Consider the following 26067-nt stretch of genomic DNA (forward strand, 5'->3'; position numbering starts at 1 on the left):
AACTTAAAAATGGATTGATGTATATATTTCACAAAATAACCTGCTAAGGTGTAGTACAAATCAAATTATAGGATTTAAAAAATAAGAAAAAGTAAATAATGTGCTAGCCAAAGTCCATTACATACAGAACCACCTGTTGTCTAAGCCAGGGTCAGCTGCCTCCTGGTCAATTAGTCAACCTTACTTACCCACACCAGGAAAGGCCATTAACTGCTCCCAACAGCTTGTGCTAATCTCATTAAGCACCTAAGACCTTGTCATTTGAATTCCATTAACGCTATAGAGAGCACCAGCATGTCTCTGCTGAAGAGGAATCATTTCCTGAGTGCTACAATGTAGGTTACACGGTGCTATATTAAGCACCATTCCTGCACTGCTTAATATAGTATCCAGCACCGTGGCTGCGTACCTGCCTAGCGCTGCGGGCCAGGTCTGGTCCCTCCTCGGACGGGAGGCCAGATGGCGGGGGTAGAGGCACTGCAGGCCAGCAGAGGGCGCTCATCCCGCGGACTCTAGTGGCAGTTGGCACGCCAGAGTAGCGGTGCTGACCCGGGGTCCTGGCAGAACTCCAAACCCGGCTATTGTACCAACATGGCCCCTGGTCCTTCCAACCTCTCCGCTGTGATAGCCAGTACAGCCGTACAACAACAAGGTTGGTAATGGATTAGGTGTAAATACTACACACACACACACACACACACACACTGCTCCGGGTGTCTTGGACAGTGCTATTATTCATTATAAAAACGCGTTCGTAATAAAACGATATTTTTTTCTAATGTGACTGCCAGGGTATCACGATGGTTCCTTGACATGAACACTTCCATTAGGCCATAAAAGTTTAAACAGCGTACTGATGTGAACCAGTTTTACTGGCTCTTGGACCAACCGTTTAACCTCGGCGGGCAAATAGGGCTGCTCCTTAATTGGATTCAATTAAGCAGGATGAGGCCTGTGATTGGATAAGCCCCGGCAGTGCCACGTTTCCTCTTGATTAGCAAATTACATTTTCACTAAGCGGCTAAACCCTTCTAGTGCAGGTAAGGTTAAAACCCATTTCGTAATTGAGGAACTCTTATTTCCTTACTTGACGTTGAGCCAATGGCCTTCATATGGCCCGAAGTCCTTCAATTTGTCACGCAATTTTGACAACTACAGGATTAATGTTTAAAAAAGGCATTAGTCCATTGAACAGATTCAATGCCGAGTGACTCGGGTATTCCACAGTGAATACATCACGTGTACCTGCAGTGGACTCCACAGTTTAGTGCGAAACATAAAATGCATAAATGAGGACAATGAAATTACGTAGACGCACTTTATTCCTAAAACTGAAGCTGCACCATCAGTAGCGGCACACAATTATATTTACACATATACACACACACAATTACCTAAATCTGTTATATAAAATATATAATCTGACAATGTACCTTCTCATGTTCCTCCTGTTTGTCAGAGCTCGTTGAGTTTGACTGTGCGAGAGAGTCGGGCACCGATAGCACAGAGAGGTAAGTCTCATCCACTCGTGGGGTGGGTCACAAATGCCCAGGCCAGCCTACTTCATTTTTACAGCATGGCAATAAAAAGGTATGTACCCTCTGGAAAAATAATACTCTACAAGCAATCTACAGCAAATCCACGTGAACAGCTTCTTTTATCGTAACTGTAATTGAGAAAATTACACCACTTTTTATCGAAACCCATTCCTTTACAGTGAGATGGCAATGTACACACCCGCCAGGATTTGTAATATATAAAAGATATTAAGCATTAAAAATTCCACATTTAAAAACTTACAATAAATAATATATGCAGGCATTTCATTAGGATAAAATTTCATAGATTGCAATCTACAGTCATTAAAAAGACAATTTATTCTCCTTTATGAAAAGTCCCTTGATCATCCGAAATGCTAAAATGAATTCTTGGCATTGGCTTGATTGAAAAGGCCCGGTCAGTCGTGGTTGCGTTGGCGACACCGGCGGTACGACGAGACGGCGTTCTCCCCCCCCCCCCCCCCCCCTCTCTACGGCGTGCTCTGACGTCTCCGTGGGGGAGCGAGGTCACTTCCTGTCCGGGGCACGGAGGGGCGCGCTCGCTTCTTCTTCTTCTTTTTGTTATAAGCACAACAAATCCATGATTTTCAGTGAACAGCGATCATCTCCCGGCGGCGGCGGATCCTGTGGCTCACGGAGCTCAGAGCATGTTCATGATAAAGTTATACAGCTGGTTCAGCACCACGAAGTGGACTGGCAGGCACGAGCGCCGGTCTTGCGTTGCAGGGTCGCACGTCAGCCAGGAGAGGGCGTTGTACTGCTCCAGCACGAATCTGGAGGAGAGGAAAAAAGAAAACCTGTTCATTTGCATTCCTGAGAACCGGATGAACCGAAGGTATGGTTCATAAATCAACCAAAGACACAGATGTTCATTTGCATTATCAAAAACTGGATGGACTGAATGTGACTTTGTAATCCATCCAATCCAATACATGTTCAGATGCATTGCCATAAACTGAATCTATATTATAATCCACCAGAAAACACTCCTGTTCAGATGCATTGCCATAAACTGAATCTATATTATAATCCACCAGAAAACACTCCTGTTCAGATGCATTGCCAAGACCCGGATGAACTGAATCAGCCCTTTATAAATAACACAATACCAGCAGGGGCCCGGTAATGTGGCTTGGCGTGCAGCGGTTGAGTTCACTGAGCCTCACCTGAGCACGTCGGAGGTGTGGTTCGAGTCCAGCGGGTGGGAGTGTTTGCTGTGGAGGAGCTCGTCTGACTGGACCGAAGACACGTGCAGATGCAAGGACGCCTGGGAGGGGGGGGGAGAGAGAGAGAGGGGGGGGTGGGGGAGGTCAGAAGGAAGCCTTAACCTGCTCCTCCACACCGGACAATGGCTGACCACCAGCCTCTGCAAAAGACTCACTTGTTCAGAGTTCACCTAGACTCTACATAGCACCCCCCCCTTACGCACTTATTGTATGTTGTTTGTCCTGGCACTTAATGTACACACTTATTGTATGTTGTAGGTCCTTCCACTTAAAGGTGACATATTATACCAGGTGTGAGTGTGATTAGCTGTTACAAGCCATTTTGAAAATCTGCCTCTTCTGACAACACAGGTGGGCGTGTCCACCTAGATGTGTGACGGATAGATGAGCAACGTTTGCTACAGTCCACTGGGTAGGCTGGTAGACTGATCTATCCAGCACACATCTAGGTGGACACGCCTACTTGTGATGTCAGAAGAGGCACATTTTCAAAACATATATAATAACGGTATAATACGTCACCTTTGAAAATAGTACTTAGCATTGTGTAGCACCTTATCCTAGTTGTCCTATCCTTCCTAGTGATTGGTTCTATGAACATCCTTACTGTACCCACAGCTGTATATTGTTCAATCTCTTTCTTTAACAAATGTACTTATTGTAAGTCTCTTTGGATAAATGCGTCTGCTAAGTGCCCTGAATGTAAATGTAGAACGACACGGCGCGTGTCGATGTGCACGGAGAGGCACTGGGGACGAGCTGGGCTACCTGGAGGAAGAGGGGGCACTGGTTCTTGGCTTGTGGGCAGGCGGACCAGAACCAGTCGGGGAGGGGTCCGGCCTTGGCGGTGGAGATGAAGTAGCCCAGGGCCATGGGCTGCTGCAAGATGTTCAGGGCCTCCTCGTGGGACTCCATGCGGTCCGTGTTGTGGCCCTGCAGGGAAACGGCACAAGGACAAGCGTCGATGACAGGGCTGAGGCGGCACAGGGTTCAGGGCTGAACGATTCAACCAATATTGCGATTGCGATTTAGATAACATAAGTTCCTTATGTTCTGTATTATTTACTAAACCAGCAATAACTCCTTCTTTATTATGAACAACACAACATTGAAAGCAGTCAAAATATAAACTGCTCTTGCCTTTAGGCCAGGCTTATTTGTTGATGAATTGAGATAATATCTTTATTTAACTATTGAATTGTAAAAGAAAAATAAATAAGAATCTTACTGATCTCTAGTCAGTAAAAATCCCAAATCCCTTTTTAATCGCAGCCTTTTTGATTTGCAAATCGTGTTCTATTACATCACGATGTCTGTTTGAATACGATGAATCGTAATCAGGAAGTGGTATGCTCCAATGCCTGTGAGTCGCCTCCACTGACGTTTAAAGGGGTTTGTTCAAGCGTAGATGGTTTCAGATCACATTTGCCATCAACTCCCCGGATGGTATGCTTTCAAATTCAAATGTTCTTTCTCTTATAAACTCTGCATGAGATTAGTTTTAAATCGATGGCCGTATAAGCCACAAAGCTGGGTGAGCTACAGCCCCCCAGGTAAGGAGGAACACTAGAGGGACGGGGGTGACCGGGTGGGAGTGTGCTGGGGAGGGGGGGGGCTGACCTTGCTGCCGTCTCCTCCCTGGTGGTAGTGGGATCCAGGGGAGTGTACCGGGGAGGTGGTGGGCGAGGTAGGCAGGATGTTGATGAGGTCGGGGTCCACCATGTCGTGGTCGAACAGGTCAAAGAAGCCCATCCCTTCCGACCCATCTGGAATGAAAAGAACAGTTCTCCTTCAGATGCTTTGGTTTTTCACGCCGTATCACATCCACGACAACGCACACCTGCACTGCAGAACGTCATTTCAACATCCAGCATAGAGTCGACATTCTTGTTCATTAAAACAATACATTCATCTAATTTCTTCTTTGTTCCAACTGGTTATTTTAAATCTTGATACGAGCCCTGACAAAAACCAAAGCTTTAATGTCCATCATAAAATGGACTGTATTTATACATTCACCCATTCATGCACACGTTCACACACCGGCGGCGGTGTCGACCAAGCGAGGCGACAACCAGCTCGTCGGGAGCAGGTAGGGTGAGGCGTCTCGCTCAGGGACACCTCGACACTCGGCTAGGGGGCGCCGGGGATTGAACCAGCAACCTTCCGGTTACCAGCCAACCCGCTCTACCTCCTGAGCCCCACACAACCCCTCATCTCACCCTCAGCCCCTACTCCCCTGGAGCGGCCCCCACTCACCGGCGTTGATGGGGTTGAAGGTGAGGTCGGGCTCCGTGGTGTTGGTGTTCACCTGCACCATGGCCGACGTGGGGAACACCAGGATGTGCGTGCACGACGTGTCCTGCGGCGTGCTCAGCTGCGACGTCTGCATGTTGAGCGTGGTGCTGCGGCCGAACACCGACCCCGTCGACACCGAGTCTGAGACGGAGCAGACGGACGCGGGTTAGACTCTGCCACCGCGCGTTCACACGCCCCATGGACGGCGTCCGCACAGTGTCTCTGTAGCTTTACATTTAGCAGACCCTTTTAGCCACAGCGACTAACAATAAGTACATTTGTCAGAAGAAAGAAACAGCAATCTATGGCTGTGGGTACAGTGAGGATGTTCATAGAAGGGCCAAGCACTAACAATCACTAGGTTAACCCGTTCCCCGTATACAACAACGACGGCTAAGATACGATGCTAAGTACTTTAATTTAAGTGCAAGGATGTAAACATACAAGTACGTAAGAGGGGAGGGGGTTGTGGGGGTAAGGAGTCCAGGTGAACTCTGAACAGGTGAGTCTCGAGCCGTTTACCTGGCATGATGACGAAGGACCCCTGCGGCTCCATGGCGACCAGACAGGCGCTGAGGATGCTGGGAGTGTCGGCGGCCGAGATGCCGCACATCTTGCAGGTCTCCTTTAAGCGCTTGCTGAGCGACTGCAGGTTCCTCCTGCTCAGCAGAATGCTCCAGTCTGCCGCACAGGAAGTGACATCACGCGCGTTAGACACGTGAGTGCAACGACGAGGTCAATGAGGGAAATCTACGTCGCCTGGTCCTATTCTAACTTTAAACTGCATATGTTGCGTTACCTCTCAGCTCTCCGTGGCCCATTCGGCCCAGCCGTCCAATCACGACCCTCCAGGGCAGCGACGTCACCTGCACCAGGTCCAGACACCAGTCCCACAGCTTCTGCAAGCCCACCCGCCGGGCAGAGCCCTTTTTCCTCCGAGCCCTGCACCAAACAAACAAACAAACAAACTTGGAACTGACACCAACTTGGAACAGTGAACGCGGATGTGGATGTGTGTCTGACCTACTGGCTACGGAACTCAAGCTTCCCCTGTTGTGTCTGCAGAGACTAGGGGTGGGACTATATATAGATACGGCGAGGTATTGTCTACCTTCTCCGTAAAATAGGAGAACCGATACTGCTGCCAAATATAGATAGATATTTTTAGCATTTTTGTGTTAGTCAGGAAATATCGCCCCAAATATCGATATTTTAACGAATAAAATGAGGCTGCTCCCAGCGTCACTAAGCTTGTTAAGTTAACTTGTTAAGTTAACGGAAGTTAACTAGCCAAAGATGAGTAACTGAAAATCTCAGGTTGGACCATGAATAAAGACAGAAATCAAGCCGTTTACCGGCTTGGGGCGTACCTGTTGGGCACGTCGATGCTGATGATGCAGGTCTCCAGCAGCTCCCCGTGCTGGTCGGTGCAGGAGGCCAGCAGCCAGCGCTGGTCGTGGGACAGGCAGTAGCCCACAAACAGCACGTTGTACTTCTGCGACGCCTCGCCGAACGTCTCCCCCAGCTCCGTCTGCTTGTCCTTGATGGGCGCCAGGATGAAGGGCGGCGTGTACAGACGCACGCACTCCGGCCGCTGCGGCGAGGAGGAGAGGGTTGGAGGGGTTAGAGGTCATCGTTATAGGAGTACAGGTGGCTTTGGCGATGAGCTTAGTTAACAAGTGTATTTCTCATTTGGTTAATCAAACCAGCTAACCTACTCTATGTTCCTATAAGCAAGGGGTGTTTAATAGTATTTTTATCTTTATTTTTCTATGGATTTACATTGAGGGCATTTGGCAGACTCTTGTATCCAATGCGACTTACAATAAGTCCATTTGTCAGAAGAAGGAGAAACACAATATCGCCGTCGGTACAGTACGGATGCTCATAGAACCAAGTGCCAAGCACTAACAATCGCTAGGTTACAGCCGGCCGGCCGCACCATGACGCCGGCCCGAGGGCTCACCTCGGGGCTCTTGAGGGCCATGTCGATGGCCAGCCCGGGGCCGAAGCCGGTCAGGGCCTTGAAGTGGGTGGAGCCGGGCAGTGGGCGTCGACACTGGGTGAAGACGGAGAAGGCCAGGGACTTGAGGTGCTGGGCGTAGAGGTGGCGCTGGCCGCTCCGCACCGGCTGCAGAAGGTACTGGCATGGAACAATCTGGAAGCAGGGAGGGAAACGGTGTTCTTTAGTCTGGGGAATGTTTTAAAAACTGTTTTTGGTGCATGGATTCAAACAATGAATATGAGGATTACATTGTAGAGAAACTGACATTTAAAGAGATGTAGTTATTCCATAATACAATAATAATAATAATAAACTTAAAAAAAGGTAAGCCACTGTGATCTACATCCAAAAGATCAGGTGCACAGATAGAAAATGATAATGAGTCAATGGCTAAGAAACCGAAACGATAGCGCCAAGCAAGCGCCAAGCCATCAACATCAGAAGAGCCCATCCACTGGGGGGGGGGACGGACGGTGTCCTCAGTACCTGCACAGAGAGCGCGTTCCTGATGTGCGGGGGCAGGAACTGCAGCATCTCCAGGTAGCAGCGCAGCAGGCCCAGGGTGTAGACGCTGGAGCGCACCTCGCGGTCGGCGTCCTCGTAGCTGAAGGGGTCCACGATGTAGACCACGATGGCGGGCGGGTACGAGATGGCGTGCGACTCGCCGTCCGTGGGCTTGCCCACCTTGTCCCGGTCCAATGTGCTGGGGGAGGAAGAGGTGTTAGTACGGCGCGGTCTGGGGTCATCAAACCGGATTCAGTGAACCCTCTCATGCACTGGGTCCATGAGGGCGGTTTACAGGAGGACCCCCCCCCCCCCCTACCTCTCGTTGGGGGGTTCGGCGGGGACCTGAGGCTGGTTGGCGGTGGGGCCGTTCTCCCCGGGGCCCGCCGCTCCCTGGGGCGTCAGCTGGGGCCCGTTCTGAGAGGCGCTTCCCTGCGTGACCGTCGTCCCGAAGGGGGTGTAGGCGCTAGGCTTGGCCGAAGCCATTCCCCCAGCGTTCTGGGGGCCTGAGGCGGAGGAGGCGGGGGTGCTGTTGACCTGGGCGGGCTGGGCGGTGGAGGAGGCGGCGGCGGTGGCGGCGGTGGGGGTGGCAGCAGCACCGGTGCTGGAGCTGGTAGTGTTGGTGCACGGGGGACCTGAGGAGTTGCTGGAGGAGCTACTGGGAGTGTTGGATGAGGGGGGCGGGGCCGGACTGCGCTGGGACAGCAGCGAGCCGTCCAGCGACTGCCCCGACAGGTACGGGGCTGGAGCGAGGGAGGGACAAACACAAGGTTAGACGTTTAACTAACCATGTGACGCAAAAGAACCAACAAATGGTAAATGGCAAACGGACTGCATTTATATTAGAGCTTTGTTGTATCGACATTGGAGTATTTATCAATGAAGAACAGTGGAAGGTCATATTAAGTGTTAACCAGAAGTGTTTAAATCCAGCATGGTACTTTCTACTCTTTTAAGGTCATTAAAATGATCAATAGTTATTGATCTAGTTATATTGTGATGAGTCTTTCAGCCACATCGCCCAGGCCTAAGTTGGGGTGAGGCGTCTTGCTCAGGGACACCTCGACACTCAACGCTAGGAGGAGTGGAGGAGCCGGGGATCGAACCGGCAACCTTCCGGTTACCAGCCAACCCCCGCTCTACCTCCTGAGCCCCATGCCAAAACGAGTCTGCCGGGGGAACACGCAGAGGCGTCCGTACCTAGGTCGTAGCGGCACACTTGGGCGAATAGCTTGAGCTTGTTGAAGGCGTCGTTGTTCCCGTCCCTGGCGGTCATCTTGAGGAACCAGTCGCTGAGGGGCTGCTCGGTGGCACAGCGGTCCTCCGCCGCGCCCACCTTCACGATGCCCTCGGCGTAGCTCTTACAGATGGGCCGGTGCTTACCCAGCTGGCACGCCTGGCGGGGAACAACCACCACACATTCATTCATGAGGAGCCGTTTCATTACAGGACACCGTGATGGACTAGGGGCTACCGCTCTGACACCCCATGTGGGTTTCTACAGCCCCATCTGGGGAGGTGTCCGTGGTAATGGTGTGGATAGGGGCAGGCTTTCATTAGATACAGTGGCAGGTGATTGGATGAACCGTATGTCAAACACTGATTGGTCGGAACTACTGGTGGTTCGGACTCAAACGCATAACCTGAAGCCTGGCAAGATGGGATCGTATGAGAATCTTATGGATCTATGGAGGATAACATTATGGTCTATGTGCTAAAGATCTCTATAATAACATTATGGTCTATTTGCTAAAGATCTCTGGGGAATTATATTATGTGCTATATCCATGTGCTAAAGATATTTTTAGAATAACATTATGGTCTATGTGGTAAAGATCACTGGAGAATAACATTACGGTCTATGTGCTAAAGATCTCTATAATAACATTATGGTCTATTTGCTAAAGATCTCTGGGGAATTATATTATGGTCTATTTGCTAAAGATCTCTGGGGAATTACATTATGGTCTATGTGCTAAAGATCTATGGAGCATAACAGCAGGTTAATTAGAGGAGACCATTACGGACTATGCGCTGAAGACTTATGTAGTAGCGGTGCAGGGGGGATTGCTTATGTGGATCATTTAAGTTATTTTTAATTGTGTGGCAATAGTTTTTTGTTTTGTTTTTGTTGTTTGGTTTTTATGCCATAAACTTTACTTCAGTACTCATCAGGCAGAATCAAACTATTACAAAAGTATTGTAATTGAAAAACAGTATCGATATCTAAAGTATTGATGTCTTGTCTTTCTGCCGTATCTATCAACACCCAAAAGCCTTGAGCGGTGTGGAGGCATGCGTTGTTGTGGAGAGGCTGTAAAACCGGTTCTCCGGCCCTTTGAACCGGGTTCAGTAACTGGCCTGTGTAGGCAGGACTTCCCCGAAGGTTTGTTTTACAATAATAACCGCCCGTCAAGAAATCCCCCGATATCAAAACTGAAAGTGAAATTACCAGGTACCCTGCCCTAAACGCATATGCACTTCAGCTGGATACCTCACATTTCAAACTTTCCCAAATGGATACAACATTAAAATCTCTGTTTAGACATGTATCCTTCTAGCTCTACAGCAGCAAAAGGCCCAGAACAGAGCACCTGTGTGGGTGCACATGGACTGCCTCACAGACTTTTGATAAGAAAAAGAATACTTGAAATTGACTGCGTATTCAATTATATTTGTTGGGTGTATGGGTTCTTGCCTCCCTAATATGGAGAATAACATGCCAGACTATATAATAAAGCTCTGGAGAATAACTTTTTATTTGTGTACTTGCTGATACCCAATACTGAAAACTAGTTGGTTTCATGGAAACCAACTAGTTTTGGTTTCCATGAAAGTGCAATTCATATGTAGGCACATTTTATTTTCTCCTCTGCAGATTATGTCAAGCCTATAGTAAGGCTATACAAAAGTAACAGAAGGCCATTCCAAGCCAAAAATAAGCAGAACCTTCTGGTTTTAACAAAAAAGCCTTCAAAGAGACAATGTCATCACCTTAGACAACAAATCACCATAGCGCGACCGGTTCGATGTACTGAAATACTGTTGAGTGGTAAGTATTGGCCCAATACCCAATACTGGTGTCGGTATTTGTGCAACCCTAGTACTAAAGCTTGGAGATTAACTGGACGGACCATGTGTTAATAACATGACAACGTGCTGAAGCTCTATACCTCGTATATGGTGGTGAGGTCCTTGAAGAAGGTGCGGGCCCCGCGCAGCAGCGCGTCGTTGTCCGGGCAGATGACCACGTAGCCCAGGTCACGCTGGGAGCCGAAGGGGTCCAGGAGCAGCTTCTCCCAGTAGGGCAGGCCGAACGGGGACAGCACCACAAAGTCGTACTCGTAGCCCACCAGGAAGGTGGGGATGGGCAGCGGCTCCGGGGACTCGTCCGTGCCTGGGGGGGAGAGAGCGACAGAAGGGTTCAGTGGACGGTGTTTGTAAAGCGCTTTCTTAACCAGTGGCCACTCAAAGTGCATTACAATATTGCCTAACATTCATTCATGCACACATTCACACACCGACGGTGTCGACCATGCAAGGTGACAGCCAGCTCGTCGGGAGCAGTCTAGGTGAGGTGTCTTGCTCAAGGACACCTCGACACTCTAGGCTAAGAGGAGCCGGGGATCGAACCAGCAACCTGCCGGTTACAACCCCGCTCTACCCCCTGAGCCGCATGCCGCCAGGGTCAAAGTCTGGGAGTGCTTCAGTCTCATACAGCTGCAACACAACGTGGTTTTATTTATTTATTTTAATTTACGGTTTTGGTTATGGTACCCCGGGACCCCACTTTGGGTCCCCTGATATTCACATGGTGTCCCAAGAGATGTCCGAAATAAGCAGTCGATATTTGATGCTCCATTTTATTTATAGACATCCTGTATGGCAAACGAATGCCTAATGATTTATAGTAAAGAGCAAACTCCTACTAATCACCTAATGTGTAATAGTGTTAGTATTACCGGTGTGGACTGGGTACAAACTATTTTACTAATAAACTACTATTAAGCAGACTCAAAAAGTCGCAAACTTTGCCAAGCTATAAATGGGGACGCAGGCCAAAAACAGGTTGGTACCCCTCCCTTAACCAGCCTTTGGGTGGTCCCTAAAAAAGCCAGTTTAACAGCTGTGAAACAAATCGCTATATAGATAGAACCAGCCTGCTCCACAGCATCTTCAAACGTGATGACAACTACAGACATGATTCTGCAGGTTGAAGCCTACCGTAGGATCCCCTGCCGGCCATCTTGTGGAACTGCTGCCAGGTGAGCGGGCCTTGCACGCCCCAGGAGCGCACGCTCCTCTTCTTCTGGATGGTGTCCTGCAGCACGGGCTGCAGGGACAGCATCACCCGCAGCACGTCCGGCGAGAACAGCTTGCTCATGTCCGCCGCTGCGAGAGAGAGAGAGATAGCGGTTAGAGAGCCTGGGGTCCTGGGGGCTTTCCTTATGCTCCGCGTGATGCAGACGGGTAGGGAGGTGACTAAATCGTACAACGACAACAAACACTGACCCAAAATGTGAACGCATCTTAAAATCAAAACATTTCTTTTCCCATTAACTCTGGCACTTACTGTAAGCACTTATTGTATGTTGTACGTCCTTGCACTTAAAATAGTACTTAGAATTGTGTGGAATCTTACCATAGCTATCTTTGTTGTGTACGGGGAATGGGATAACCTAGTGATTGTTAGTGCTTGGCACTTGGTTCTATGCACATCCTTACTGTAACCACAGCGATATATGATTTCTCTTTCATCTGACAAATGTACAAATGTATTGCAAGTCGCTGTGGATAAAAGAGTCTGCTAAACGCAACTCACATTTATGTTTTGGCCATTGGTGGAGACAGGTGCTCTTCACCAGCGCCTCGTCCACCTTCCCTCCCGACATGTTGTCCATGAACTGCCGGCCGTGCTCCAGCGCCATGTAGCAGTCGTTGTAGCAGTCGCGCTCCTCCACGCGCAGGAACGAGCGCGCCAGCAGGCCAAGGGGGCGGGGCAGCAGCTCCACGCCGGCCACGGGGGCGAAGGGGTTGGTGCACTGGTCCTGCAGCAGCAGCACCAGCTCATCTGGGGGCTTCTCCTTCAGACTGCCGCCACGGTGGAGGGAGGCGGCGCGCAGCTCCTCGTACCGCTTCTCCGTGTCCCGGCCCGAGTCCGAGCCCCGGCCCACCACGTCCAGCTCGTCCTCCAGGAACAGCCCGGCCGACTGGCCGAAGCGCCGGTTCGACACGGCGCTGAAGCCGCACGTGCACGGGTACTGCGCCTCGCCGTCGTCGCTGAGGTACACGCCCACGTCGGCGCCGCGGATGTTCATGTTGCACACGCACACGCAGCAGCTGTCGAAGTTGCAGTCGCGGAACAGGTTCATGACCGACTCGGAGAGGATGAGCGTGACGTAGAGGCTGTGCGCCTCCGGGATGGAGGGCACCGTGGCGGGCTCCACCGAGCTCAGCGGGCGGCAGGTGGAGGGTGTGGACGCCGCCGGCGAGTACAGGTCCGAGTTGTCGTACTTGAGGCCGCGGGGCGTGCGCGGCGTGCGGGGCGTGCGAGGCGTGGGGACGGAGAAGCGGGGCGTGGCCGGCGAGGGGAGGATGCCGGCGCCGCTGTTGCTGGGCGGGGCGCTGTTGGACATGAAGGGCGTGTGGGTCTGCGGCGTGTAGCTCTGGCTGTAGTCGGGCTCCACGCTGGGGATGTTGCTGAGGGAGACACGGGGAGTCGTCACGCAACGTGTCTATCGTACCCGGGCATAGCGCTAACTACGATTTAATTATTTACTCATTTGTTCATAGCCAGGAGTATCAAATTGGGACAGTAGCTTTTAATCCATGTTATTAAACAGGTAGGGTTTAGGAATCTTGCTCAAGGTAATGCCTACAGCTAATTCTCACAACAAAACTATTTTCTTCAAGTATAATAATTTACAATTTCAAATCTATACAGTCTATAAATTAGTTATATTAACAAAAAAAGACATTCTTCACCATCCTGCCCCCCGTAACTAACACTACAACTCCCAGCGCCCAGCAGGCTGTAGAGGCCAGGGGTGCGGTCTGTACCTGTCTTTGGTGAGCAGGCCCATGGACTGGACTGGTGGTATGAGCTCCATCTTGCCCAGGGTCCAGCTGGGCGTATACAGGCACTCCTCTGGCAGTTTGATGGGCATCAGACACTGGCTGGGCAGCGTCTTCAGCGGGGCGTACATGGTGCAGCCGACCAGCGCGGGGCACGCCTCCGGCTTGTACACAAACGAGAAGTCCTACGAGGGGAACACAAAACTAAGCGGTTAGTAATTTTTTAATCCACAGACAATTCTTCCGAAGTTCAGCTGGGCATTTTCCACACTTCCCCAATCGATAATACGAGCCTAAAATGGGCATCATATAATCAAATCACAATCCTTATGATTTGTCCGGCACCAATTCTCAATTTGAAAAACAAAATGTATTTAAAATAAATACACTTTAAATGATTTAAAAACTTTAATATAGAATAAAGTAAACCCAGATCAGATCACGGTAGTACACACAGTAACGTATGAATCAAAAGCGCCCTAAAAGGCTTCATAACCGTTAGACGATGATCCAGCCACACAACCGGGGGGGGACCCACCTTGATCTCAGTGGGCCGGGGGCTGCAGAAGCCCTCCTCCACCTCGGCCTTGAAGTGGCCAGCGAGCAGGCCCCCGTCCAGCAGCGACAGGCCGGCCGCCCCCTCCAGCCCGCCGTACTCCTTGCCCCCGTGGTTCATGGGGGAGTAGCTCATGATGTGCTGCTCCAGGGAGGGCGGCGTGGGGAACATCTGGTGGAGGTCCGCCGAGCCTGGAAGGGGGGGAGGGACGGAGCGGATTAGGTCAAGGAGGTGGGTTGGAGGCAGGAGGAGGGGGGGGTCGAGGAGTGGATGGAAAGGATGAATGGGAACCACGTACTTATGCACGACAGCGGGTCCAGAGTGTTGGGCTTCCCGTCCTTGGAGAACTTGTCTTCGCCGCTGGCGCCTGCTCGTCTGATCCCGGGCTGTGTGTGTGTTTGTGTGTGTGTGGAAACATTAGAACATTACATACAAACGAACAAACTTACATAATAAATGTATAAATGTATAAATAAATGTATACACATTAAAATACAACCCATCATATACTCCTGTTAAATGTTTTATTTGTGTCAATTGCCGCTACAAGTAAAGCTATTAGGGCTAAATAAATGTATAAAGTTTTTGAGCAAATAAGCGCACTTCCTCATTTTGTGCCCAATGTCTTTTTGACGCGGTGGAGGCCAGCGTGTCTGATTGATGCGGTTTCTGTCTTATGGGGAAACAGCCAACAGGCTTGGAAGAGACTTCCTATACGATGGTGGCCTGTGTCATCGTCACATTAACAGCGGTCCACACCACTGTTTGGGCCAAACGGCAACATGCTACCATCGACTATTATTTGTGCTTTATGTAAAAAAAATAAAAAATTGGATACACCATAAATTACCCCAATTCAAACTCTGAAATATTAACATGAACTGCATCATGTATAAAAAAAAATCAAACATAAGTGAACAAGTAGGGAGGACTGACCGCGAGGTCGTCCTCGTCAGAGTTGAAGATCTTGTCCAGGTCGCTGTAGGACACGGCCAGGTCGTTCTCGTGGATCAGGCTGGTGGAGGCGGGGGGCTTGGCGGCTCCCTGGCCGTCTGCACGCAACAACAGCCACAGAAGAAGAAGACAGCGTTGTCATGGGATACCACCACATAGAAGGTAAACAGACTGAAGCACCGGTTGGAGGGGACTCATTAGGCCACGAAAGGCTGTGGTTCAGTGATTTAAAACAGTGAGCTGTCTCCTAACGATGGCCCGTAGCCGCTTTTAAATCTAAATGCGGTTATTTTATAAAACGGTTAGTAAAACCGTTCCTATGACTACCTAGTAAGATTTCCCAAAATAAACCGCAACATAAATTGAAAACACATTTAATGAAAACAAATGATAATTCTTCTACCAAGCAACATAGTTCCTCCCTCAGATTGGTGGCTTAATCCTAAAAATGAATTGTTACTTGGTCAGCTGTGTTACTGTACTGGAAATACACATTTAAAATAGGCATAATAATGTAAAAGATAAATGACTGACCATCAGCAGAGGATCCACCGTCATCTTCCCCCTGTGCCATGCAAATAAAGACCCACAAAACTAGTTAGTCACAGAAAAACACACATTGTAATTTAAAATCAAATCTTAAAACGCCGCAATTCACTGGAGCTGATCCAGAAATACATGCACCATACATCAGAAATCCCAAGCTGTTTACACAGCAAATGCATATTTAACCACACCCTATACTTACTCCTTCATTGTAAAAGCATATTGGCTGTCAAAGGACTCAGTGTAAAGAGAAAACCCCATTGTTTCGTTGACACCGACTGCATACAGCGAGCTCATTCCAGCCCCAGTTGCCATACATTACACAAGAAGACTCCTTCAACGTAAAGACGGGAGTGGTTTTAAAAATAAACGGCGTGTGGGTAATTGGGCCGCGGCTGCGCCGGTAATTTCCCCCAGCGCAGCGAGAGGGGGGCGGGGCTCACGTTTTGTTTCTTGTTGGCGTCCCTCTCTCCGGCCTTGTCCTTCTTCTCGCCGAAGCTGAAGTCGTCGTCTCCGTCCTCGAAGGCGTAGGGGTCCAGCTCGCCGCCGTGGTCGCCGTCCCGGCTCAGTGACACCAGGTGGCTGTTTCTCCGCTGGGCGTAGGTCTTCAGCAGCTCTGCGGACACCTTGAGTGTCTGACTGGTCCCCGCCATCACCCTGAGTGGAGACAAGGCCCGGCGTGAGAGGCCCGGCCTATTTTTCCGATACCGATGCATGCAGTATCGGAAGTTCCTCAGATACCGCCTAAAAAGGCGAGTACACAAGACTGTGCGCCGATCCGATACCATCCCATGACTAGCTCATTTACTACACAGGCAGAGAACATACAGTGTTACGCTGCATTCGTTAACGGTCGGAGGTGGAAAGTCGGAATGGGAAACGCGCCATTTCCGACCGACGTGGGTTCAAGCTACCAAGTGGGAATAACATGGATGCTTGACTACAAATGTATTTTTATAATTATTGATTATATATGCAAGTGATCTAGTTCTGAAAATATCTTTAGCGACAGTAAGTGAACCGACTATACACATTGCTGTCATCGTAAGCAATGACACTAAGTGCTAGTAGTAGTAGTAGTAGTAGTAGTAGTTACAATGCTAGATGCTGTATTGATATAGATACATGGTATCGGCCGATACGGAAAAAAAAAAAAAAAAAAAAGGTATCGGACTATCTCTAGCACAAATACTCAAATTCAAATACTCACTCGGTGACAGAGACGATGGCGTCCAGCCCCGCCCCTGAGTCCCCCGAGTCCCTGATCTTGTCCACGGGCAGCGGCGGCGGCAGGAAGTCGGAGACCCTCTTCCGGGGCAGGTTGAAGTACTTCCAGGGGTTGTGAGTCGAGTCCTCGTTGGGGTTGACGGCCGACCCCACGAACACGGCGGGCTCCAGGGACTCTGCGTAGGCCGGGGGGAAGGTTCGGGCCATGGCCCCCAGGTGGGGCTCCTCCGCGTGGGGGGCCTTCTGGGGCAGCATGCAGGGCTCCACCGAGGGCGGGTAGAAAGGCTGGTGGATGGGCGTGGACGAGCTCTTCATGGCCACCGGCTCGCCCTCGGCGTGCACGCAGGGGTGGGGGCTGAGGGGCGGGGGCTGGGGGGAGCCGGCCAGGTCGGAGGGCGGGCCGTGGGGGTGCAGCGTGGGCGCCTTGGAGGAGGGGGGGGCCGTGTCCACGTGGTGCAGGCTGGGGTAGCCCTCCTCGGGGGCCCGCGGGCAGAAGCGCGGCACCGTGGGCTCGGGGTACTGCTCCTCGGCGGCGGCGCTGCGGTGGTGGAAGGGGGTCTGGGGCCTCTTGGGCTGCTTGTCCCCCTTCTCCAGCTTCTCCCCCAGCTTGTGCTTGGGGGGCGGGGTGGGGAGCGGCCCCGACGCCGCCGGGTGCGTTGAGGTGCTGCTGGTTCGTTGCTTCTGGTTCTTGTGCCTGAAAGCGGAAACGCGCGTTAGGATACACGTGCTGTACATCACGTGTACAGTAATCATGCGGTACCATGCTGCATCAGATCAGGGTTCACGGTCACTTGGTGGGAGTACCTTGTGCAATTGCAGTGGGCCCGATGAGAGGGCTCCAAAAAATCCCAAAGGTCAGTTTTATCCGTTTTGTTCTCACAGGTTCCATTGGTCAGGGCCGAAAACTTCCTCCTTCACAAGGAGAAATGACAAAGGTTAAAAACACCAACTTGTACTGGAGTTGACCTAGACTCTGCATAGCCTCCCCCCACACCCTCTTACTCACTGATTGTATGTTGAACGTCCTTGCACTTAAAAATAGTTCTTAGTAGTAGCATTGTGTAGCGTCTTATCCTAGCGGTCTTTATTGTATACGGGGAATGGGTTAACCTAGTGATTGTTAGTGCTTGCCACTTGGTTCTATGAACAGCCTTACTGTACCCACAGCGATATATTGCCGTTTATCTTTCTTCTGACAAATGGACTTATTGTAAGTTGCTTTGGCTAAAAGCGTCTGCTAAACGCCCTGAATGTAAATGTTGTACAGAGTCACACAGTGCCAGATGTAAGCGGGTCTGAGGGCCGGTCTGGGACCTACTTGTTGTCGGCACGGTTGATGTTGTACTCCTGCCACACCGTCTCCACCACCTGGCTGGCCAGCCTGCCGGGGACCTTCCCCCCGTGGGGGCCCCCTCGGCTGGAGCTGAAGCCGTCCGACGCAGAGGCCAGCTTCAGCCACCGCTGGGCCGGCTGGCAGTCTGCCGCACAGGGGGACACGCACGGACACGGATGAGGAAGGGGGGGGGGTTTCCATGGCGATTCAAACCCAAATCACGTTACACAGTTCAGAAGATGTAAATTATTTATGCCAAATGGGGAATGTGGGTCAAACGTCATCGTGTTCTATTATTAAGCCAAGATCCAACACTTTGATTAATAGTTTTGTGTTCAACCCATCTACAGCATTCTATTAACACATCAGAATTTGTCATTAATTAATAGAATAAAAAGTGAGATCTAATTATCTAAGGTAATGAGGACCGTCTGGCCTCACCGGTCTGAGCCTCCTCGGGGGACGTGGGGGGCGTGAGGGTGACGGAGGACATGGCGGGGTCCCGGTGTGCGGCCTGGCCCTGCTGCCCGCCACACAGGCTCCCCGACGGGTGGCCCGCGCCCTGGGGGGCCGCGGCCGGGACGTCCGACAGGGGGAAGAGCACAAGGCAGGCGGGGTACACCATCCTCACGCCGGCTGCAGGGGAGCGGGCACAAAGTGTCGGTCACCACACAAGATGCACTGTGCTCATCGCCACAGAGGGCAGACCAGGGTGTCACCGCAGGAAGTACAGTGCCCTCATTGTTCCAATAAGAAGCCCGCAAAATAATTAAGAAATATTTGGCGGAAAAGTAGCAAATACTAAGAAAGACATGAAGCAACCACAACTATTTTTCCATGTCCGTACTTTTCCCTCTGACAAGATTCACTGCATTTACGATACAACAAAAAATATAAATAAATAACAAAAGACAAAAAAAAAGCGAGAGATGGCACCGTACCAACGAGGACCTCCACGGCCGCCAGCGAGTCGTCCTCCCAGTCGCCGTCGTCCATCTTGTCCTCCGGGACCTCCTTGGGGGTGGGGCTGATGGGGTAGAACTGCCGCCACTCCTCGATGAGCTTCTGGGTGGGGTGGTCGGACATCTTGAAGGCCTGACCGGTGAGGGTCCCGTTGAGGCCGTAGGGGCTCAGGATGACTGGGGGGGAGGGGGGGAGAAGACTTGAGTGAGTGGGGTGGCATGGCTACAGCACCGGTGTGGTTATGGATTAAGACAACGGGCGATGAAGCACACAGTGTTCAGGGTAACGTCGCACTTCATAACATACTTAACACGTTTGGGAACTTCTCTTTACTTAAGCAAACAGGATTTTCCCTTTGAAGACACTCACAAGCAACTCCATGCATACACATACTGTAGACTATGCAATGCAGTCACACAGGGGGGGGGGGGCGGTTTTGGTATGTCAGCCAAACTGTTTAAACTATCCACAGGTGTCCATAACACTCACATGCAGTGGCCTTAAGGAGCACTCTCTCTCCACCTTCCTCGTTAGAGGCTTTTAATTTGAAGGGCTTTACAGATCATGGGAAAACCTTTCTATACATTCTCATGGCACTACACATTTGAAAGCACACCCAAAGGGAAGGCCTCGGGGGAGGGGGCTGGCGTTACCTTGCAGCGGGCTGGAGCTCTGCTGGACCAGACCCAGGTGCTCCTCGCTGAGCCTCTGCACGGGCTGGTGCTGGGCAATCTCCACGCTCGTGCACACGTTGCTGTCGCCGTGCACGAAGAAGGTGAAGGCACATGACAGGTGCTCGCTGTGGACCCATCAATGGAGGGGGGAGGAGAGGGAGCAGGTGTCAATGCGAGGCAGGCAACATCAAATTCTATGACAACAAATAAATATATATATATATATAAATGAGCATGCACGTGATTACCAAACAAGAGAAAAACTTCAACAACAACAACAACAGACTACTCCCTCCCCCCCTCAGACAGCCTGGTGCAAGGAGCCAGTAGCCGGTCGGCCCAGGTGTCAACAACACCCGGTGTGCTAGTGTAAGCCGAGTAGGCTGTTTTGATGTTTGGAGTTATCAGTGCACTGTCGCGTGCAGAGAAAACCCATTGTGAAGAGGTGACTCAGAGGGCGGGCGGGGGGAGGAGCAGGGGAGGCGTGGGGACTGCTGGGAGGCCAAGAGAAAGAGGATGCGAGAGGCCCAATTCCTGGCATATTTGGCTGCTCACTTTGCTTCATGTCATTACAGGGCCTCCCCCCACCCCACCCCCCCTGCCTACGGGTTTGAGGAGTGGGCGTGGCACAATGGCTGCCTACACCACTGGCACTTTTCACACCTCTAATCAAGACGGTTTGGTTGAGAGCCAGGCCCCCTCACGTTGGCCCCTTCACAGTCCTTAATGCTAAACAAGTTATAAATAACATGAGTTGTTTTTTTTATAGGAGTTGTTACAGCGGCCATCCATCTTTATTCTGCGTGGAGTTCTGGAAGGGCCGGGCCGGGTAAATGCACTAAAATAGTTCTTGTTGACATGGTTGCTGTAAAACCACACTGCAGACTCAGCCGTTTCCAAAGACTGCCCCGTTTACCGGCCAGAGAGAGAGCGAGCAGGCGACAGAGAGAGAGTGGGAGCGAAGGCAACAGAGAGAGAGAGAGAGAGAGAGCGAGAGCAGGCGACAGAGAGAGAGAGCAGGGCGACAGGGAGACTCGCTGGGTCCCTCTGTTTGAGGTAGAGCACTACTGCCTGTAGAAGCCTTCACTTGTGGCAGGGGGATGGGGAAAAAATCCTCACACCCAACCAAAAACACTTCAAAGCCCATAAACACAGTGTGACACCGGCGAACAAGTCACTCAATCACCGCCACCACCACCACAATGCTGTGCAGCAACAGAGAGAGCCACTAGACCAAGACGGATCAGGATCAAAACGGGATATGCCTTGAGATTAATGATTTATGTAATCAGACCGGCCCGCGGCCCTGTTCAAACTGCTGTACGATAAGTCCTCCATAACAATACTTCAAAAACAGTTACCACTCAATTTAACCGGTCTGTCACCTGATTCCTCATAAGAAGGAACTCTGACGAGATATTCAGATCATATCTGACTTCTGTGACAGTGCCTGGTGGATCCTAGCACAACAGGTTACATCGTGACGTGCTTAAGTGACAAAACATGGCATTTGTGCATTAGCCTGTTGCAGGGTTTATGAATGGGGGAAGCGATGCCAGAACACATTAACACAGCATTTTGGCAAGTTTTTCTGGATAATGTACATTTTTTTTAAACAAAACAATCGTGAGTGTTCTGCTTACTTTGTTAATTGGTGAATTAATAACAATAAGAAGTTAGCCAATAAATTGAAGGGTCCCTTTACTTTTCACGTTGTATTTAAGACTCAAGGAAAAGACAGAACAAACCTCATGCAGAACATGTAAGGGAAAGTGAGAGAAAAAAAAAGGAGTCTATAAAATCTCCCTTTCAGTAAACTGACAACGCTAAGCATACCGTTTCCATGATTCATAGGCTAGTGGTGGCCTGCTGTTTATGTAGACTATACATCAACAGAAATAGCCTACTTCCAAGACGTGATACTATTTTCTTAAATAAAGACTGTTCTGATTGATGAATCACCCAGCGGCTCTGATGCAACGTTTTACTCATTTTGTTAGAACAGTATTAATCCTTAATGCCATACCCTGCACAATCGCGCACAGACATTTGTTGTATTACATAATGAGTTCCCTAGATATAGTGGCCATTGCTCAATTCCTGACATTCTCCTGTCTGGAGAAGAAGCCTACAAGCCCACACATTCCAGGAACCAAGTGACTCAGGAGCGCTGTGAACAGAACCATCTAGAAAGTGCAGATTCTCAATCAGAGCAGGCCAGGAGTCACTGCGCTGCAATACAGTCCGACTGACTCACAGCTTTTCCCCACAGAAATGTAGTTCCTTACACTCATGAGCCATGAACATGTATATGTGAAGTATAGATCCTCCCAAACTAGATCTAAATGTATTGAATGGGGTTTCAACTTGGTTGACCAAAAGCTTGTCAAAACATTAAGGAAAACTTTGGATGACATTGTCTCAAGTAGCAGCTGCAAATGTAGATCCTGATGTAGATATAGATCCTGACATATCTTTTTTTACACAATCTGACTCATCACGAAAACGCAACTGAGAGGGTCCATGAAAGTTTGACTAATAATGCAAATAGAAGACCAGGGCACAGCACAGAAGAGACTATTGTATCAGTTTCAGGTCTGCCGGCTTTCCTGCCATTCCAGGTGTTGATCTTAAGCAAACAGCTGTCCATTTATCTTTTATGTGATAACCTGCCCTCTGTGAAGCTAGTGACAAATAGCTTTTAAACACTTGTTTCATATCAACTCAATGAAACACTTGGCTTTGGTGTTAATCAATAGCTTAAGAGAAGAACTGATTACACCATTTTTTCTGTCATGGCAACCTCTGAATCTAAAACTTTAATAGTTGTAAATACATAGTAAGGAGTCTCTAATCAAAAATTCTTTCCAACATAAATATTGTTACAAATCAAGCCTTGTATCTCAGTCCTACATCCCACAGGAACACCTTGATCATTCAAAGTGCTTTGTTTTATAAATTGTATGTTATAAAACAGATAAATGGCTTGGCTGTCAAAGAAGTATCAGGGTGCAGCTTTCAAAAGTCTACCAGAAGAAGATATGTATCCAGCCCCATCGACCGACATAGTAAAGAAAGTGAAACCAAAACACCTCCAGAACACAAAGGTGGGCCGCCCAACACTGAGCCGGACAAACCTTTTGTTGATGGGCTTCTCATCCTTCTCGTAGGGCTTCACGAACCACTTCCCGATGCGCACAAAGCCGCGGTTCATGAGGCAGCGCTCCAGCAGGTTGTGGATGGCTTTGAACAGGAGCGTGCGACACTCGTACGACAGGCCGCTCTCCCACTCGCCGTCCTCCTCGCCTGCGGACGACACAAGGATACAGGTTAGAACCAGGGCCGCACTGACGTACGTCACAGATGCTACTCTCGCACCGAAAGCCATAAAAGTACATATTACCCCATGGTACCAACCAATATATATTAAAACGTAACATTCCAACTTACACTTTCATTAAATATTAAGAAGTAAGTTCAATTGAACCGCTCTGACCATATAATGACAAATTAACACTTTGTTATTCTGCATGTAATGTTACCACAATTATAATGCTGCAAATAAGCCTTTTAGATGAAGCCAAGGAACGAAAAATGAAGAGCAAATGCAGAACACCCATTCGGAGCTGGAACCTACTTGTGAGCTCGTTGTGGATCAGCTCTGCGAAGCTGGGGTCGTCTCCCCACCAGAAGAGCCACAGCTCCCTGCGCCCGGGGGTCTGGTGTCGCCTCCACACGCTCAGAACGTCCGAGGAAAGGCAGCGGCTGAAGCTGCAGAGGATGGGGTCCTCCTCAGTCACCGGGAAGAGTATGGGCGACGAGGTGGGCCCCTGCCACACGAAACGCCTCCATTTGATCCCCGTCAAGTCGGCCTGAGAGATTTGGACCAGGGACAGTTTGAGAATGATGGAGTTAGCAATGCCATCACTGCAGCGCTGAAACCAACCATTTTGTGATAAAAACATGACTGAGTAATGTTAACAATCAGCACTGATAAGCAATTTACCACTAAGGATAGGTTATGTTCAATAAACATCATTAGACTTGAAACATCAAATATTGTGTTTTTCTGACATAATCATTAATATGCATTTCAGATGTGTCAGATGTTTTGGTGTCAGGGAATCACAATTATTTAATTAAATAGGGTTGTTATTTACTAGTTTGTTTTTAACTGGTGAAGCACCTTTGCAAGACTATGCAGAATAAAAGTTTGCAAGACATACAACAAACTATTTCACTCAGCCATTCCGTCACCTTGTTATACATGTAAACGGGGCAACACATGAACATTGACGCATTACTTTAGCATAATTAAGATTTTTCATAGAGATAAAGATTTGTGCTTCACCCTATGGAGCATATCAGCAAAGTGCTTGTTGCTAACGTTAGCATAATAGTTTAATATCAACGTTGTTTAAAATGCCGATCACACCTAACCAAATCATGAATCCAACTTTATTGCACCGCGTGCCAGTGACTTGTGGACTATAAAACAAAGTTAGACCACAATGTTTCAAGTGGAAGGCCCAATGCCTTCACTCTGGTCTGCCACTGACGTTACAACGCTTGTTGCCTGATTAGCCAAAATGGCTTTCTGGCCTTAGTCTCAGAGCTAGCCACAGCTAGCTGCACAGTGTCTCACCAAGCAGAAGAGGTTGGAGTGGCAGTCCTCCAAACTGGCCCCGTTCGGTACAAAGCACGAACTCATCCTTTTCAGTGTGGGGCCGTCACGTTAAAATCCATCGTCTCAATGAATGCGAGGAGTAATCTCTTGTTTCGCCAAGTTGCTCCTCCGCCTCACGCTATTTCACGGCGATCACCCGGCTCAGCGCTGCCAGCCCGGTGGCTACATGGAGCTAGCTCCAGGCTAATAGACAACTTCTACCGGTGCTAGCCTCGGATCATTTAATACCCCCGACTATAGCTAAGAGAGCGAACAGCGAACCGTAAGGTTGTAGCTATACGATTCATAAATCAAATTTGAAGTGTATTGTCTGATCGGGTGAGCAGTCAGCTTGTTGTTGCACAGCCACAGCGTCCGATGGACAATGTTAATATGGCATGGACAGGCTAACGTTCAACCGGAGAGCTGCAAAGTGGTGTGCGAGACGAAAATATGAAATCGCATAGGTAACAAACACTTCAACTCTACAGCATAGTGCCTAGGGAGCTAACGTGCTAGCTAGCCGATCCGAAACAATTTCAAAGCAAAGGAACTCTCCTCCCCTCCCCCTGATCGCTGTTAGCCTGCTAGCCACAGAGCTAACATACCGAAGAGCCGACGCTAGCCAGCCCAATAAAACCTTTAGCCACACCGCCCTCCCATGTTCCGAAACGATCACACCCCGGTGACATAGTTAAAAAAGATCCTTAAAACGAATTCGCCACGGATTTCGCGAGATTACTTATCGGCTACTTCAATCTCACTGATCCGTGGGTCCTGCAGATTTCCATTATTTCAATTCATGGATTGAATTCTTTAATGGCGGCCAGGAGGACAACTCTGCCTCTCGAGCCCTATTGGCCAATCCGTCCAGATGGGGGCGTGGCCTGGCGTCTAGTGGCTCCATGACTTCACAGCTATATTAAACAAGAGACAAGGCAGTATCTGTCATTTAAATCATATCACTCTCTAAACCTGTTTCGTGTGTGACAGGTGAAATACTCTGCCGCCTGGCTGCTTCTGTTGTTCCAGCAGCGAGCTGCTTTGTCTGTGTTTTTTGGAACAAGTAAAAGCAGTCAAACTCATAAAGTTTGCAGTATATTTTGAATCATTGAATAAGATGAATATGTGTGAGCCGATCTGAAAAAATATTTTGTATGGCACAAAATGTAAATTTTATAAGTATTATGAGCAGGAGTACAGCGGGACAACGGTCTTTCTGTCAAATCTTAACATTAATTCCAACATGTTCCAAAATATTTTTTACCAAAAATGAACCACTATAATGTAACCTGTGTAATAAGGATGTATAATTGAATTGTGTTATCATCAATTGGTAACACAATTGTTACGCTTCTATATTAGGCTAATTGAGGATGAGTGGACCTAATTGATGATATTGCCATGAGATTGCCCCATATGACCTTTATATCATAATAAGAGATAGCCCTGGGAACATATATATAACCCCGTTTTAGAAT

At 49.4% G+C, this 26067-nt stretch overlaps 1 protein-coding gene across 1 annotated transcript; it reads right to left on the minus strand.

Moving 5' to 3' along the window:
• Positions 1-1313: 1313 nt before the first annotated feature.
• Positions 1314-25368, minus strand: LOC311342309 (mediator of RNA polymerase II transcription subunit 13-like). Its single transcript, XM_084467150.1, has 30 exons — positions 24566-25368; positions 23558-23792; positions 23058-23226; positions 19900-20045; positions 19225-19422; positions 18725-18919; positions 18269-18428; positions 17755-17862; positions 16934-17644; positions 16167-16380; positions 15712-15742; positions 15160-15275; positions 14522-14609; positions 14206-14414; positions 13653-13852; positions 12415-13292; positions 11817-11984; positions 10766-10989; positions 8793-8988; positions 7912-8335; positions 7575-7791; positions 7050-7241; positions 6454-6677; positions 5883-6025; positions 5606-5764; positions 5045-5224; positions 4406-4551; positions 3554-3718; positions 2726-2826; positions 1314-2332 (listed from the first exon to the last, which is right to left on the minus strand). The coding sequence occupies exons 1-30, from the start codon at positions 24629-24631 to the stop codon at positions 2200-2202; spliced, it is 6396 nt and encodes a 2131-aa protein (XP_084323276.1). The 5' UTR covers positions 24632-25368; the 3' UTR covers positions 1314-2199.
• Between the last annotated feature and the right edge of the window lie 699 nt (positions 25369-26067).

This window comes from Micromesistius poutassou (assembly GCF_964030765.1).
Source record: "Micromesistius poutassou genome assembly, chromosome: 4".
In the NCBI taxonomy this organism is placed as follows: domain Eukaryota; kingdom Metazoa; phylum Chordata; class Actinopteri; order Gadiformes; family Gadidae; genus Micromesistius; species Micromesistius poutassou.

Coding starts and splice junctions, on each gene's coding strand:
- LOC311342309 (XM_084467150.1), bottom strand. CDS start 24,631: ATGAGTTCGTGCTTTGTACCGAACGGGGCCAGTTTGGAGGACTGCCAC. Junction 8,989..10,765: donor ACCTCACCACCATATACGAG/GTATAGAGCTTC, acceptor GTTCCCCGCCAG/GCGTGCCAGCTGGGTAAGCA. Junction 4,552..5,044: donor CTTCAACCCCATCAACGCCG/GTGAGTGGGGGC, acceptor TTTTCATTCCAG/ATGGGTCGGAAGGGATGGGC.